We start from the raw sequence: 17,948 nt of genomic DNA on the forward strand, positions 1-17,948 counted from the left end.
ATTATTCTACTTAAAGCAAAAGGAGCAACAAGAGATATTATATTGAAATATAATCTTAAATCTTAAATTCTTATATTTATACTATTGAGTAACAAAATAAGAGATGTTACATTAAATATAAATATGCTCATATAATAATGCGGCATTATATTATTGATGTTTGAAATAAGTAGTTTTAAAATGATATCGAATTCTTTCACTTAAAAAAAATTATTAATATAATTGACAAAATACTTAATCTAAGTATATGCTTGCAAATAATATTTATTTGGGCATGTTTAAGTGGAATTATACTGTAAGACCTAATTTTTTGGCCTTATTTTGAGAAGACTCAAACAGACAAATCAAGCCTATAAGGTCATATAAGAGCCCTAGGGCTCCTAGAACAGTTCCCTCCCCTCTTTTTCTCTGTTGTCCAACAAGCTTTCTCTCTCTCAATCGATTTTAGGCGATCTGACCGTCAGATCCTAAATCCGACTACACTTTTACTGTGGAAGCAATCCCCGATTTATAAGAAGATAAGTTCTTTAGCTTCATCAACCATATTTTTTTTTCAGCAAAAATCGTGATTTATGTATGTATACACATGTGGGTTGAGTTGGCCAAGACTTTAAACTTAGATATACGAAGATCTAACCGTTAGATTTTGATGATATTTGGGTATGTTGGTTTATGAGGGTAAGGGAGTTGAATGGTGGTCTCGGATCTCCGAAAAATGTGGCCGACGACGTCAAATAGCTTATTTTCAAATATGGCCAGAATTAAAAAACCAGATCTACGGAAGTCCAACGGTTAGATTTGGCTTATTTTTGTATATATTGATCTCCTTTGCTAGGCGCTTCTAATAGTAGGTTCTAATCGTCGGGATATTCGGCCGGCAATGGCCAGCGACAGTGTGGTTGGTTAGACTATGTTATTTTTGGGGTTTTGGTCGTTGTGGGATCATTTGGATTTGTTCAAATCTTAGGAGATTTAAATTTTATATTTATTTAAATTTTTATGTGAATTGATAATTTGGTTAAGTGATTTTGGCATGCCTCAGTCAAGAGGCATTTGAGGGGATCTTGCATCTTCTATAATACAGTCACTATAAAAAAAACGAAATTTAGTGACGGAAAAATTCGTCGCTAAAAAATCAAAATTCGTTGCTAAAAAATTTAGCGACAGGCAGATTCCCGTCGCTAAAAATGGCCTTGTTGAATTTCAGCGGGAAAAATTAGCGACGAAAATTTCCGTCGCTAATTAAAATAATAATAATAATTTTTTAAAAAAAATTAAATATTATTTTAGCGACGGAAAAAGTTTCGTCCCTGAATAGCGACGGAAAACTTTTCGTCGCTAATAACAATAAAAATTAGAATATTAAAAAAATTAAAATAAATTATAATTAGCGACGGAAACAGTTCCGTCGCTAACTTAAATTTCAAAAAAATTATAGCCCGCTCTGGAAGGTCGCGCATGCTGCCTTACAGTGCCACGTGGCGTCTTGGGATAATTTTTCAGTGCACTCCTTTCTTTCCTTCCTCAATTTCGATCCCTGATCATCTGTGCGTGCGCGCGCGCGAACCGTCTGAGCTGCAAGCTTCCTTATCCTATACACTGTATATATTAACTATATACTATACTTACCTGTCAGCCATTTTAATTTTATTTTAAATTAAGTTTATAAATTTTAAATCTTTTAAATTCATAAATTAATACTTAAAAAATAAATATTGTAAATTTTAACTCAACTAATATACCACTTAAATATTGTAATTAATTTATCTCTTAAATATTTAAGTTTTATTTGATTAAAAATTAGTTTAATACATATTTGTTATTATTAATTTTACAATATCATATCAATTTACATATTTTTGGTTTGTAAATAAAATACATAAAATATGCATTTAATACATTTTAATATTTATTTAATCTTTGTTTAATACATAATTAATAAATTTTAATTTTTTAATTTTTTTTAATTTATAACTACTGGCTAAATTTTTTAATTATTAATTTAATTTTTTGAATTATTTAGCGATTTTATAATTAATTTAAATTTAAGTTTTTATTATTTATTTAATTTTTTATTAATTAGCGACGGAATATCCCATGCTAAATATATTTAATTTAATTAAATAAAAATAAAAAATTTAGCGACTGGATTAGTCCTGTCACAAAAAAATAAAAATAAATTAAATAAAAAATAAAAAATTTAGCGACAAGATGGACCCGGTCGCTAAAAATTAAAAATAAAATAATTAAAAAATACCAAATTTAGTAACGGGCAGCCCCCGTCTCTAAAAAATAAAAATGAAAAACATAAAAATCCAAAATTCAGCGACGGGGCAACCCCGTCGCTAAAAAATAAAAATAAATTAATTAAAAAATACCAAATTTAGCGACGGGGAAACCTCATCGCTAAAAAAATAAAAAATAAAAAAATAAAAATCCAAAATTCAGCGACGGGGCAGCCCCCTTCGCTAAAAAATAAAAAATAAAAAAAAAATTCAAAATTTAGTGACGGGGCAATCCCATCGCTAAAAAATAAAAATAAAAAAAATAAAAAATACAAAATTTAGCGATAGGGTCACACTCGTCGCTAAAAAATAAAAAATAAATAAAAAGAACAAAATTTAGCTACGAGACAACCCCATCACTAAAAAATAACAAAATAAATTAAATAAAAATATAAAATTTAGCGACAGGTGACACCGTCGCTAAAAAATAAAAAATAAATTAAAAATTTTTAATTATTTAGCGACGGAATCTTCCGTCGCTAAATTAAAAAAAAAATAAAAAATTTAGCGACTGAAGATTCCATCGTAAATCCAAATTTTCCGTCTCTAATTAGCGACGGAAAATTTCTATCGCTAAATCTGTCACTAAATTACGAATTTTTTTGTAGTGAGTGAGTGAAATGTATTATGGTGATAATTGTTGCATTCATATATTTCATTAATATAGTATTGTATATACTTTGCATAATTTCATTCTTGAATTGCATTTGAGAGAGTAAAATCCATCTTGTCTATTTTGCACATATTAAGACTTGTGGTTAAATTGCATCTTTGTTAATATGCATATGGAAAGATACGATTCATGTTGTGTAGACTATGGATGGAAGTACTTATATGTGATATATTACATGTAGCTTTTGATAATATTAAATGATGGTATGAAATGTGTATTAAATGGAGTAACAACTAAAACCTTGTATGCTAACTACAATAAGAGTTACTCGTTGGTACACCACGTATATGTATTAGGGTGAGAGTGAGTTCGCTCTTACTTAGTGAGAGTGGTTTCGTCATGATACTTTGTAGGCGAGAGTGATTCCACCGAAGCGAATTTTGTGGTTAAGAGTCGTTCCACCCTAAGAGAATAGAATATGTGAACTTTGATTCTAAATGATTAACTCATACATGTACATGTTTAATTGTTATCTCCTATATTGTTGTAAGTACTATTGGGCATAGCATGGTATGATGATCATCATTTGATGCATTGATTCTACATTTCTCCCATTATAATGCTTTTTACTTCTTACTAAGTTAGTGATAGGCTTACCCCTCAATATTTTAGATTTTGTAGGTTAGTATTACTTTTGATGATAGGAGTCTTGGTAAACAATTCTACTCTATTTACTCTAGTCACGCTCTAGTTACAGCACATATATCTCATTTCACGAGATTGATAATATGGAGGATTAAATGTTTCATTCGTACATGAATTGTTAAATTTTGATTATTGTAAGCATGTAATGGACTTATAGTTCGGTGGGTACTTCAATATCAGTTAAATGAATTGTAATTATTTTGTAATGCATATGAGATATTTAAATGTTTGAAGGATTATGTGTATTGTAAGGCTTATTATTTTTTATTGGAGCTTGTGATTTCTTAGGGGATGATGTCGGCCACAATCTCGAATTTTGGGTCGTGACATAAACGGGAACATAATAATAAAACAAAATATTGTAATAAAGTTTTAAATATTAGGAGGTAAATTGGTAATTCAAAATTTAAAAATAAATATAAAAATCAAGCAAAAAGCCATTTATTTTTTCAAGTTATATATTATTGTTGTACATCAACACATAGTATTATATACAAGATCATATTTATGTATACGACGATAATATTAGGGGGTAAATTTTTATTTTTTAAATGTTGATTTATTCGACGTGGCAAGGCGTGAGCGAAGGATCGTGCCTTGAGGTCTCCACTCAAGGCAACCTCTGTGACTGGGAGACCTTATCTGAATCATAAAATCCCTCTGCATAGAGATAGAGATGTACGGACGCCGGTTCCGGCGGTGATTGTAGTTGGCCGGCAAGCAATCATAGCACTCGATGCTCAGGAGTGCGAGTCCGAGCACTCAGATTTCTCAGCTTCAGGCCAACACCACCATGGCAGTCATCACGATCCCAACGGCAACCGCACCGAGCAGTGGCATTACTTTGAACAGATTAGGCTGCATTTTTGCGATCACAAGACATCGCCATGGCCATTGTCGCATTCGTACCTTTCCAGTACTCTGCTCCTCTTCTGGTTCGAACTCAAAGCCACGCCGGGGCTTTGGCCCTCCACCTTCCAACAAGAAGAAGGTAATCTTTCTTTCTCTCTTTCCCTATTCGTCTCTAGAATGTGTTGTCATCCGTTCTTGCAAGCGATTTTAAGGAAAAAAAAAGTAGAAGAAGAAAAACTTTCAAATTCTCATAACGAATGTTGATTGATTTATTTTGTTGCTGACACCTAAGCCCGTCCCCTCATATTTTGAAAAAGATATTCGATGCAATTGCTATACCATGTTATCGTGTTGATGTAGTTGTCGTGTATTCAAATTGTGAATGCATGACAGTTGGTGATTTTTATTAAATTTAAAATTCGAAACAGAGTGGATCTTCACCACATGCCATGTATTCACGAATCCAACAATACGTGGTCATGTATTTCAGATCATCATTAGACTGCGATGCCACGTCAGTGTGATGGCACGATAACGGTTAACTTGAATATTTTCTCCATATTTTGGGTGTGATTGCTATATTCTATTGAAGAAGTATTATGCTTTGGGAAGAAAACTAATGGGTATTCTTTTAAGGGTTTCTTGTTTGGAGATAAATATATTTTATCAAGTACGTCTTCTCTGCCGGATGCCGCTCCTCCTTTATGTCAAGAAATCTTCGAAAGTAACAGTAAATAAGACTAGAAGGAATCTTCAATCATCCTTTAGTCTTATTACCTATTAACCTTTTTGTTGATTAGGGCTTCTGTAGCCCCATTTGTAAACATATTAACTATATTGCAGTAATCAGTACACCCTTCCATGTTTCAATTCAGGCAAACAAAGTGACGACCTCTGGTGACAAGCAGGCTATGCTAGAGAAAAGGTGATATCTCATATCTTGTTTTTGGAAATAAATTGAGAATCATATCCTTTTTGCAGCTTACTTGCCGGCATTGTAAATGATGTTTGTATTGCTAATGTTTTTACATTTTCCTAGCAAGAGTAGTAACACAAAAGAGGAACTTAAGCCTCTTACTAGAAGAGTGAAATAAGAAAGACAATCTAAGTTCGTGAAATGAAAACTTGACTAGATGATTTATTGAATTTGCATCTTAACTGAAACTTGAATAGATGCCTTGGTGAACAACCTCAAGTGAATATTTGCTAACTTTTATATAACTTGATCACATATAGGGAATTCTTATAAATCCAACTTCTTTCTTCCATGATTCTTTTGAAAGTTATGCATAGCATTAACAAAGGTAAAAATTACTCATGAAAAATTGAGAAAAGCATAATTGTGTTGAGAAGAAGTGACCTTTTTGTTGTCTGCTACACTAGTTTAAAAAAAATTGGTCCATGTATGATTGTACCTGCTTTAATATTTAATAAACAAACATTAATTTGTTTCTTCCCAAACTTTCTCAGAGTTGGAAGTTTTATGTTTCTATTTGTCTATATAAGTAAGAATGTCGTCAAACTCATGGGGTTAATACTCAATTATAAAGGAAGAGAATGAAAACGCAAGATGCACCTTAGTCAGTTTGAGATGAAAATATGGGTTTAATGTCTTATTTATTTTGTTTTTAGAATGAGGTTGTTCAGATGGATATTGAAATTTTTATTTCACAAAAGAAATACATCGATGATATTTTGAGAATTCAACATGGATAGTTCCAAGCCAACTTGGTGTTCAATTATTCATCATCAATTGCACCTTATCCTAAGCAAGTTAGGGTCAGTGGCTCAAAATTCATAATGCCCATTGACTTCTAAAAGTCACATTTACAATACAAATCCATGAAAAAGAACAATGCTGCAAAATTTGATTCTAGATGCCCTTCCTGACACAACCCAATAGAGGGAATGATGAGAAAGTTCCAACACCATTTCATATGAAAAAGTTTCATGGCAGTGAATAAAGATAATTGATATGGTTGTGTTCCATCACAAAGTTGGTAAACTATCCTCTATTCAATTGGTATGGAATCATGGTGATCTAAAATAGATAAGAAGTACCTTGATTTTGTACTCAAATTTCCTGGACTTTTCTTTGATTTTATCCCTGTTTTCCTTGCTCATTTTAGATCAAGGATCAAGACTATCAGGCTTCTAAAAAAAACATTCTCAGAGATGTAATGAGAACCCTTAAGTTTTAATAAGATAAATAACAGTGACTTATTTTTGGTGGATAAAAAGTGCAGATATATGTGAGACAAGAGAAAGAATGCCCAGGAGTACATTGACATGTTTAGTTGAAGATGGTAAGCCTTAATTCCACTAGGAGGGGTTGATTGATGGTACAAGTAAAAGAAAAAAAAAGGATGAGATGTGCATCCACTATTGGTGCAAGGCAGAAAAAAAAGGCTAAAGAAATTTAATTAGGTTCAAAACCAATCAAAACTGTGAATCTAATGACCATTGACCAGTATCCTCTGTCTTTAAATATTGATGTCACTTGATAACCATGGCCTTTTGACACCTTTATTAGAAACTCATTACCTTATGAGTCCTCTATTATCTTTATCCAAAAATAAAAAAAAGACATAGATTACATATTATATCTATTGCATGATTCTGGGCTTGTTTAATGATTGCTGCATCTTGTCATGGTTGCCAATTGTTGCAGGAAATTATCTACCAAACAGTCTGGCACTGTGAATAGTAAGTTCATCAGCCCTTTATCTGCTTTAGTATTTTGTTTTTGTATACTGTGCTTTGACATGTCTATACTTGCCTAACGTCCTTACCTGCTAGTTTCCATTGAAATTGCTCCTAAACATCAGCCAAAACATGGTGCATCATTATTCTTGCACTTTCATCCAAATATATTTCTCCATAGTGAAACTTCTAGAACATGATATGACAAAGGGCACAGGAGTTTTGTAATTGGGTCATGCTATTTGTACATCATTTATGTACACCTTGAGCTACACAAGGCACATAAATGACATACATACCCCTCGCCTTATTGCGCCTTGGGTGAGGACATTTTAGATATTGGTACATTATTGTGTATCCTAAGGTGTACACAATGTATCCTAAGGTGTACATAATGATGTACCAATAGCATTTTCCTTCGTAATTTCTATTCCATCTATGACCTGGGCTGGGGCGTCAATTTTTTGTTTGATTTTGCATCATCAGCAAAAATTGAAATAACTTGGGAATGCATAGAGATCCCGGTCGATGAATTTATACATTGGATTTGAGAATTATTTCTTTGTGCTATATTGTATAGACAGCAGTGGTTAATGATGTTCTGATCTTTTCTATTCCAATTTGGTTTTCCTGGTCTTTCCCTAAGTATGGCATTTTGGGGCTAGTTTTCTTAAGGTTGGGTGTCTGGGAACTTCTCTTTGCTTGATTTAAGTGTTGCTGTCTCTGCTATTGGCTGTGATTATGACGTTGCCAAGGTTATGCTAGTGATTTCTGGTGTCATGACACTTGTAATGCAAGGTTAACTTACATCCTACTGTTTTCACCTAATTGTGTTGGATTTTCTTTACTTATGTTCCTCTTCTGGTTTCTGCTGCATTGTCACTAAAATGGCTTTTGCTTCTAGGAGCACCTGCATTAAGCTTACGAACTGATGGAAAATCAAACAGTATTTCCACAGACCTTCAGTTTGAGGAACGGCTGGAAGCAGTTAAAAGGTCTTGAGCATTTTTAACTACTTGTCCATGTTGGAAAGTAAACTCAATTTAGTGTTTCAAGACATTTATGGACATGTATAGATGTTATTCATAGGGTCATTCATATGTGTGCATATATATTCATGGGTGTTAATGTAATCAATACATTTTATGATAGTATTAAATGTTCTAGATATGTGTACTGGGTTAAATACATGTTACTGGTATGAGACCACAAGTCCTGACCCAAAAATGTTTGCTGAAGGTAACTTTTGGGTTCATGGGACCAAGTAATCTACCTAGACCTTCTCAGTGGACTATTATGTGGGAATGGGTCATGAGTTAGCTTACATGCATTACTGTATTGTACTCTAGATTGCTGAGAATAGTTGTAGTTCTAAGTTAGATAGGTTGGAACAGCCTATAAATAGGCTAAGGTAGTTAGAGAACGTGTGTTTTAAATGATAATTGAATTTCAGTTTTTCCTCTCATCAATTCTCTCTCAAATTCCCTCTTGTTTCCCTCTGGTTTCTGTCTAATCTCTCCCTTTCTCTGTTCTATCTGCAACTCTCCCTCATTTCTGTCTATTATCTCCCCCATTTTTGTCCAATTCCAATCCTTCCATTCTTGGTCTTAATTCCCTCGGATTCTTCCGAATTCCAATCCAAACCCTAGGCTAAACCCTAGGTACATGACAATTACCTGGTGGGATTAAGGCTTGGTGGTGTTGTCTTTGTGAAGGAAGAAGCACCTAACACTTTAAAAGCTTTGAGGTTTGTTGAGCACTTAGGGACTGTTATCAGGCTAATTTGGTGGTTATGACCCCATTTGGGTTGATAATCTTGATGAAACAGTTAATATAATAAACATATAGTCTATATTTAGTTCTATAGGCCAAAGATAGGAAGCATTGGAGTGTAATGTTTTTTTAAAAATGTTCATCTGTGTCTTCCCCGTCATAAGTGTACTTTTTTCATTTCTTTTGCCACTAGTTATGGAAGCTTTACACCAGCAAATTTGATCCTCCAATTATAGCATTTACTCATATATAATTTGTAGTAAATTGGGAAGGAGGGAAGGTGAGTGATGAAGACTTCTTCTTAACAGCATAATTTTTTTTTTTTTGCAATTTTGTTTTATGAACTGTGCATTTCCAATTATCTACTGTATTACTTGAGATTTCACCTGGACTTTCATGAGATGAAGAAGTCAACTGGCAAAGGCTGGTTAAGGAATTTTCAATTATATCTCTAATAGTCTTGCTTTTATTCTATGGAATCTTTTGGAAGAGAAGAACTTCTACCAGTCCATACCTACCACCAGCATTTATGACATGCTACCAACACAAATCAATTCTATTCATCAGTTATAATAATAGATTGGAGTTAAAAGGAAGGAATTAGGGAATATAGAGTGAATTAATGTTCTAAGTATTATCTAAACTTGGGTTTCTTTATTTTCTTTTTTGAATTTACGCATATTTTCCTGACATTAGGTCTTTCTTACACTGCTTAGGTCCACACTTGAGCAGAAAAAGTTTGATCAAAGTAAAGAATATGGAGCAATTGACTATGATGGAGCAATTGACTATGATGAACCAATTGCATCTGATCCCAGTACGATTGGACTTGGCACTAAGGTAATTGCACTTCATTGACTAGCCTTCAATACTCTGCCTACAAGTTGGGAATGTTCTTCATACAAGGTTAATAATTGAAACTTTGAATGTGAATAGATTGGAATAGGAGTTGCTGTTGTAGCCTTTGGGTTGGTTTTTGCTCTTGGAGACTTTCTTCCCACAACAAGGTAAGCCATTCTACATTGAAAATTTTCCTCCAATGCTAATTTAAAATGCAATTGACACTTCTTTCTTGTTTCTTTTCTGGTTTTTCATGAGTGCTTAATAGCTTACATTTTCAGAAATACACATTGCAACAAACATTTTCTCACTTGTTTTCTAGTTTTATCTTTCTTTATTTTTTCCACTTCCTCTTTTTGTTTATTCTGTATTCCCAACTTGAATGAGAACTGTTTTAATTGTTTCAGGTGAGTTGGACTTGGTTTCTAACCCATTAAAGTTCATTGCTTAGTTTCTTTGTCTTGAAGGACACTAAAATCTTAAACAAGTCTTGTAAATATGAGCATTTGACTTCTAAGAATTCCTAAAAGAAGTCTTCATGGATAAGAGATGCATGCATAGATAAGAGAGTTGCCATATTTAATCTAATGACATATGTGAAGGAGAATCTAGTTTTTTTGGTAAAGAGAATATGATAGGCTGCATGCTTTGTGACATGAAAGATCTTTGTTAGGCAACCTGGTCTCAATTTATTTCTTTTGGTGGCTGTCCAGTATTTCAAATCCAAGGATCCACAGATAAAACCTGACATTGTTTATTTAAGATAAATGCCAATTCCATTGGTGTTGAACTTCCAAATCACTTATGGAACCCTAATTCTTTTGTTTTAGAGTCTTTTTATTTTTATTTTTTAAAGTCAAGGCTAGTCTGTACCGACTCAATTTTCATGACACTGTAGGTTTTGAAGATAATATTGAGACCCAATATTTTTGGCAAACTCGTAGTTTCCCACCACATATCAAGATAAAGCCATGGTTGACCTCATGGTCTAGAATGGTGGGGAATTATCTTTTTTAGATCTTTAATGTTTGATTTTAGGATTTAGGATCTATTTAAATTTTGAAACTTAGATTTAAGATTTTATGACTTTTATTTATTTTGTTTGCATAATTGTAGTTATGGTAATTATGATAGGATATTTAGCTATTTTGAATTACCTTATTCTATTTAGATTTTAGATTTTTTCTATAGATTTTATTTTCATTTATATTGTTGAGATAATCTTAACTAGGGTAATTATACTTTAGTTACAATTTCGGCCTGTAAAGAGGCTTATGATGTAATCAGAAACTAATGCTTTTGATGATATTGAATACGCACATTTGCTGATTTTCCTCCCTTCAATATTCTCCTTTTCTCTATCTTGGTGAGTTAAAGGGGACTCACTTTGCTGATTTGGCCTTACCTTTCTTCGGCTTTTCTCCCTCCAAACCTCAGCAAAAACTTCTCGAAGTGAAGGCAGAGGTTTTGTACCCAAGATTCTGCCTCTTACTTCATCCAAATCATGGTTAAGACCATGTAGAAAATCAAACACCGATCCTTCTCAATCATCTTACTATATTTTGTACTATTCGTAGAACATTCCCAATTAATGGTGTAAAACAGATCCATCTCATGCTAAAGTTCAACCAAAACATTAAAGTAATCTGTAACATTTAGATTACCTTGTCGTGTGGTCCTAATGTCAGATCTGATATGAAAGTATTGAGATGATTTTTCCAAATCTGAGTACATGTCTTGGACCGAATCCCATATCTCCTTTGTGGTTTTATAGAATAGGTAAGTTCTTCCTATTCTAGGCTCCATCGAATTGATCAGCCAGGCCATTATGGTGGAATTCTCGACTTCCCAGGTACCATATGTGGCTGCTGTGCTCGGTGGAGAAGGAGAAGAGCCCGTTAAGTAACCAGTCTTTCCTTTTCCCTTGATCACCAGCATAACTGACTGAAACTATTCCCTAAAGTTATTACCATTCAACTTATGGTGAGTAATCTGTATAGGAAGATGATTAATTGAGTTGCTGGAAAGATTTGGAGAACTTGTGGCAGAAGTCTCGGTTAGAGTGGGATTAGGTTGAGTATCTGCCATTGATGAAATAGGGTGTAGACGGAAAAAACAAATAAAACTGATTGATGAAGCAAGGTGTGGACGGAAAAATAGACTAGAGGTTGCTTTAGAATTGAAGAGTAGGCTCTGATACCATGAAGAAATCTTCTTTTGAAAGAGTAATACTTCGTCAATTATTCCCTTGAGAATGCCACAAATATATACACAGTGGATCTTAAGAATTCTCCTAAATTTTAGAGATTAGATTCCTACTTTTTAGGACTAGATTATAACAACCTTAAATACAAACAAATATAATAAAAAGGAAAGATAAGATATAACAACAATATAAATCAAGATAAATCAAGATAAATCACAGAAGATAAATCAGATGATAACGAGTTTAGTAGCTCAGCAACTCGGCCATTAGCTCGACAGCTCGGCCTTCCATCAGCTCGGCAACTCGGCCTCATCAGCTCGGCAACTCGGCCTTCCATCAGCTCGGCAGCTCGGCCTCCCAACAAGAATAACCAAGGAAGACACAACGAAGAGCTCTCGAGTCAAATTTGTCCCGGTGTTGTTTAGACACATGCACAAAGGCCACGCACCCAAAAACCTTAAGTGGGAGAGGAGAATGAAGAGTGAGAGTTGGAAAATGAGTAGCAAGACAGTGATGAGGACTAAAATTTCCAAGCACTCGAGAGGGGACTCGATTAATCAAATGGGTAGTAGTTTGCACAGCCTCACCCCAAAAGGTTTTAAGGACATAACTCTGATGCAAAAGAGCTCGAGCCACATTGAGAAGATGCCTTATTTTTCTCTCAGCAACCCCATTTTGTTGGGGGGTGTCAACATAAGAGGATTCATGGAGAATTCCTCTTTGTTGGAAAAACTGATTGAGAGTGTGATTAAAGTAAGTCTCGGGCATTGTCAGTTCAAAATTTTTGAATTGATACCCCAAATTGGGTGAGAATCATCATGTAAAAAGATTGTAAGACACTACTAAGGGTTGCCTTCTCTTTTAATAAGTAAACCCAGGTCATTCTAGTGCAATCATCGATAAAAGAAACAAACCATTTTGCCTCTGAACAATTAGGAATTTTTGAGGGTCCTTATATATCAGAATGCACTAATAAAAAAGGAAACAAGGACAATTTATTACTGACAACATAGGGAACTCTATGATGTTTGGATACTTCACACACATCACAGTGAAACTCACTAATATTAAGACCATGAAATAGTTTAGAAAACATAGATTTCAATAAAGAAAAAGAAGGGTGTCCGAATCTAAGATGGTGAAGCCATACAGCCTCTTTTGTAGAACTTGATGTGGAAACATGGGTTAGGATAGGCTAATCTCCTGTAGGGAAATCATGGATCTACTGTTGCTGCATACTACAGTCCCTGGTGTGCTTTAGCAACACCAATCGTCCTCCCCGTGGCCAGATCCTGAAACACACAATCATAGGGTGAAAAAATTACACTGTTATTGAGGTCTCGAGTTAATTTAAAGATTGAAAGAAGATTGGTAGAAAGGCTAGGAACATAAAGAACATGTTGCACTTTAAAAACCAGTAGCTCCAGAGTCCAATATCCATAACTCATTCCTAGGTATTTTGGAGGTAATAAATGTAACATCCCGCATCGAGCGATAGGAATGATCGGAACAACTTACCCTGATGAGCCTACGCGAACTTCCCACGAGGGTCACACATCCTTGAGTTTCCTCAGCTCAAGCACGCTTAACCCGGGAGTTCTTTGCCTATATTCAGCTCAAAAGGTATCCAGCTGGTGTTGTTTCCTTTCTTACTTATCTTCGATATATACTACCCTTCTCTGGGTTCTTGGGGTATTACATTCTCCCCCTCTTGAGCATATGACGTTCTCGTTATGCGACTTTACAACTGATTCCAAATCTTCTCCCCTTTGGAGGCTACCATCCTAGAAGCCTGCTAGGAGCTGCTCCTTGTACAAGCCCTCATGCCTCGGCCCCACTCCCTGCCCTCATCGGACCGCCTTCTCCAAGGGTTGGCTCTCATACCAAAATTGTAAGGGCCCACTCCCGAATAGTCCCGCTAGCATAGGATATTTGAAAGGAGGTCATTACAGTAATGATATAGAACAAGACCATATTAAAACAAACCATTCACTTCATTTCTAACAGCAGAATATAATTAGAGTTCCAATACTTCATAAGTCTAGGCGTGAAGGCTATACATATAATTAAAAGCCTCTAGAGAGTTAACAAAATAAAAAAAAAAATCATCTCATTACAAGCCTCAACGAAATATCACTAAGGATTTTCAAGGTAGGTCGCGTCTTCGTACATCACTATCCCTGGGACTTAGTCCCACTGGACTCGCCCCCAATAACAGTCTTTTCTTTGCCTTGAATGGCAAAGAAGATCAAGTGAGCCACAAGGCTCAGCAAGTTCGAGAACAATGAATGATAAATAAAGTCCAAGAATATGGTGACACCAAAAAGAGAAATCAGGGACTCAACAGTTATATAAGACCCATAATTTATGACTTCATCCATTTCAAGTTAAATGCAATATATCATCATGTATAACTATGCAAGTGTACAATCTTTATCAGTGATAATATCACAATTCCCATGGGCTCGTAAGCCATATGCCAAGCATGCATAAATGCACCATGTTAAAAATATACACAAATAATAGTGAGCACTACCTGCCGGGTTATGGCTACCTCGTCCAGTACCAGGCGCTCCTAGGGTACCCTTTTCTACCACGCAAAATATTAGGTGCGCTAACTTGTAATAAAATGATGCATCATAATGAGATCATGCTACTTATGCACATTATATTAGGTTTCCAATAGTACTGTCATGCTCATAATGTGTATATATATATATATATATACTTTAATTTTGACAAAACTGTACATGCACTAAGACTGTGTAGTCCATTGTAATAAATTAATTAATGCAAGAGATGATAGATGCAATAATTTAATTAAATGTAATGCAATAGACAATGAATGAAATATTATAAATTAAGTGCACATATCCAACGTCTCTTTTTAATTTAATTTTCTCTTTTACTTTTTCTATATAAATTATATAATGTCTTTATATGTACTTTTATAATATATTATATATTGTCTTTATATTATATAATATGTATTATACATGTGTGAGTCAAGCAGTTTTCCTTCTTTGCTTTAGTGGCCCTACCCCATTAGACCCTCTTTCCAATATATAATATAATGTTATATATACCTATGTACGTTCACTGCCCATTTTCCCATTTCAGTTTTTGTTTAATAATATAATGTGTTACATAGCTTTTATATATATACTACACATATATATATGTTCCGGGCATAATTGCGGCTTCCCTCTTCCTTTATTTCCTTATTATATATATATATATTTTTTCTCTTTAATATAACATACTATACGCATCAAATATTATAATAATATTTATCAACATTAAACATCTGACCATTCATTAAGAACGCTAGTGTCTCAATGGTATTAATAAATTAAATAATTAGACTTATGTGTATTATGAATTTATACATATCGTTTGAGCCGAATATCATGAAATAATTACGGTTCATTAAGGATCCAGCTGTTAAAAAAAAACATGGATCATAGAAAGAAAAACATCATTCATTTGAGAATATAAGATTTTGAACATAATTCAAATACTAGGATCAACAAGATTAGACTGATAGGGTAGGCAGAAACAAAATATCAAATTTATCCGAATATAAAAAATTTCAAGAACAGAAATTTAGCAATGACTTGTAATCAAAGAGGACGACCTCGTACTCGCAGCCAGGCTACTTCTACGCCAGGCGAGGTTCCAGTTCCCACACCAGGCTCACCAGGGAATTCTGGCAGTGACTTACGACAGGGTATGGTCGAGATGCGAGGCATGTTGGCAGGCTTGATGAGGGTAGTTGATACCCTAGTGACGAATCAAGTGAGGCAGCCGCAAGTACACCAAGAAGCAGGAGGCAGTGGAGGCGAACCGCTAGTCGCCCCAACAACTCCAGTTGTAGCGACAGACACTGGGAGTCAATTATTGAAGGACTTCATGGCGTTCCAACCACCAGCATTTCATGGAGGTACAGATGCAGCAACAGCGGAGAATTGGATGCTATCAATAGAGAAGCATCTCCGATCTATTGGTTGTGCGGACGACCGACGAGTTCGACTTAGCACGTTCATGTTCAGAGGCGATGCCGAGAGATGGTGGGAGACTGCCCGCCAGAGGTTTGGTGATCGAGAGCCCACATGGGTTGAGTTTCAACAAGTGTTCAACGACGCTTATTGCCCAGCATGGGTCAAGGAGCAGAAAGTCTATGAGTTCGTGGAATTGGTACAAGGTACTAACACGGTGGCTCAGTACGAGGCGGAGTTTACAGCATTGTCCCAATATGCTCTGGAGTTGGTGTCCAGTGAAGCAAGGAAGGCCGCCAAATTTCAGAGAGGATTGCGTGCGGATATCCGACATGCTTTTGGAGGAGCTCTAAGTGTGGATTATGCCACGGTGGTCCAGCGAGCATATGCTATCGAGCGAGATCGCAATGAATGGAGAGCAACACAAGCAGCCAAGAAGGGCATATGTACATCTCAGGGTTCGTCCAATAATAATAAGAAGAGGAAGTGGACAGCTGGACAAGGAAATAAAACAGAGAATAATCCACAATGTGGTCAGTGTGGAAGGAAGCACGGAGGACCGTGCCTAGCTGGGAAGAACGTTTGTTTCAAGTGTGGACAAGAGGGGCATAGAAAGAAAGATTGCCCGAGGAATCAAGCAGCACTCCCTGCACCAGAGGTCACTTGTTTCAGGTGCGGACAAAAAGGACACACAGCCAACCGGTGTACTCAACCGCCCCAAAATAGAGGTCAGCAGGCGAATCAGAGGCCACCAGCAGCTAGAGGGCTAGGAGCGGCACCTATACCAGCACTACCAGTAGCTCAGCATCCACCGCCCGCAGATAGACAAGTGCAGGGTATAGTTTATGCCCTTACCACAGCTGAGGCAGAGCAGGGCGACGGGACTATCCAAGGTATTCTATCCCTATATGGTCATGATGTGCGTGCATTATTTGATACTGGTTCTACACATTCTTTTATTGCACTGCGTACAGTATGTTATGTTCCCCATTCCCAGATTTCTTTGCCGTACCACTTGATTGTGTCTACGCCGGGAGATAAGATTATGATAGCTAGAGAAATGTTTGAAAATTGTGAGATCGAGGTCCATGATAAGAAGCTATTGGGAGATTTGGTAATTCTCGATGTTAAGGATTTTGATTTGATCCTTGGCATGGATTGGCTATCACGACATTATGCAAGAGTCGATTGTCGGCGAAAGATTATTGATTTTAAACTACCTCAACAGCCAATTCTTATTTATAGAGGAGTCAAGCCTATGTCTACGATTCCTATGATCTCGGTGATGAAAGTTGAAAAGCTAATGCGTGATGGATGCGAGGCTTATCTAGCCTTTGTAACCACTGACGAAGGAAGCAAGAAGAATTTACCCGAGGTACCAGTAGTACAAGATTTCCAAGAAGTTTTCCCAGATGAGCTACCAGGATTACCTCCTCGGAGAGGATCGGAGTTTACTATTGAATTATTGCCTGGTACGCAGCCTATCTCTAAGGCTCCATATCGGATGACACCTAATGAGCTAACAGAGTTAAAGGCCCAGTTAGAAGAGTTAATAGAAAAGGGTTTTATCCGATCCAGTTCATCCCCATGGGGTGCACCAGTATTGTTCGTGAGGAAGAAAGATGGATCTTTGAGATTATGTATTGACTACAGTCAAGAAGAACTTGCCTTGATGAATGATTAAATTAGGAGAAGAAAAAAACCTTCCAAATGTTGTAATTTACACCACTTGTAGCTATTATCAGAGAAGAAGAAGAAAAAGTAGTAGAAGAGGAAGAAGAAGAAGTTGTAGGAGAAGAATAAGAAGTAGGGGAAAAATAAAAAGAAGGAGAAATCATTTGGATGGAGTCAAAAGATAAGAAAAGGAGGGAATAAGGGGACAAAAAGAAGAAAAGTAAAAAGAAAAGTAAGGAGAAATTTTGGGGGATGTCTGCCACCCCACCTCCCGCAAATCCCTTTCCAATTTTGCCCCT

At 35.6% G+C, this 17,948-nt stretch overlaps 1 protein-coding gene across 2 annotated transcripts in view; it reads left to right on the top strand.

Annotated features, from left to right (window-relative positions):
• Window positions 1-4,191: 4,191 nt before the first annotated feature.
• The window catches only part of LOC127790027 (uncharacterized), a 48,756-nt gene continuing 34,999 nt past the window's right edge, over window positions 4,192-17,948 (top strand). For both annotated transcript variants that reach the window (XM_052319251.1, XM_052319250.1), the window contains exons 1-6: window positions 4,192-4,594; window positions 5,331-5,380; window positions 7,127-7,161; window positions 8,063-8,153; window positions 9,648-9,771; window positions 9,868-9,938. In XM_052319251.1, the coding sequence (XP_052175211.1) occupies window positions 4,340-4,594; window positions 5,331-5,380; window positions 7,127-7,161; window positions 8,063-8,153; window positions 9,648-9,771; window positions 9,868-9,938 (626 nt within the window). In that variant the 5' untranslated portion in view covers window positions 4,192-4,339. The remainder of the gene's footprint in view (window positions 4,595-5,330; window positions 5,381-7,126; window positions 7,162-8,062; window positions 8,154-9,647; window positions 9,772-9,867; window positions 9,939-17,948) is intronic.

Source organism: Diospyros lotus, chromosome 14 (assembly GCF_014633365.1).
Source record: "Diospyros lotus cultivar Yz01 chromosome 14, ASM1463336v1, whole genome shotgun sequence".
Taxonomy (NCBI): domain Eukaryota; kingdom Viridiplantae; phylum Streptophyta; class Magnoliopsida; order Ericales; family Ebenaceae; genus Diospyros; species Diospyros lotus.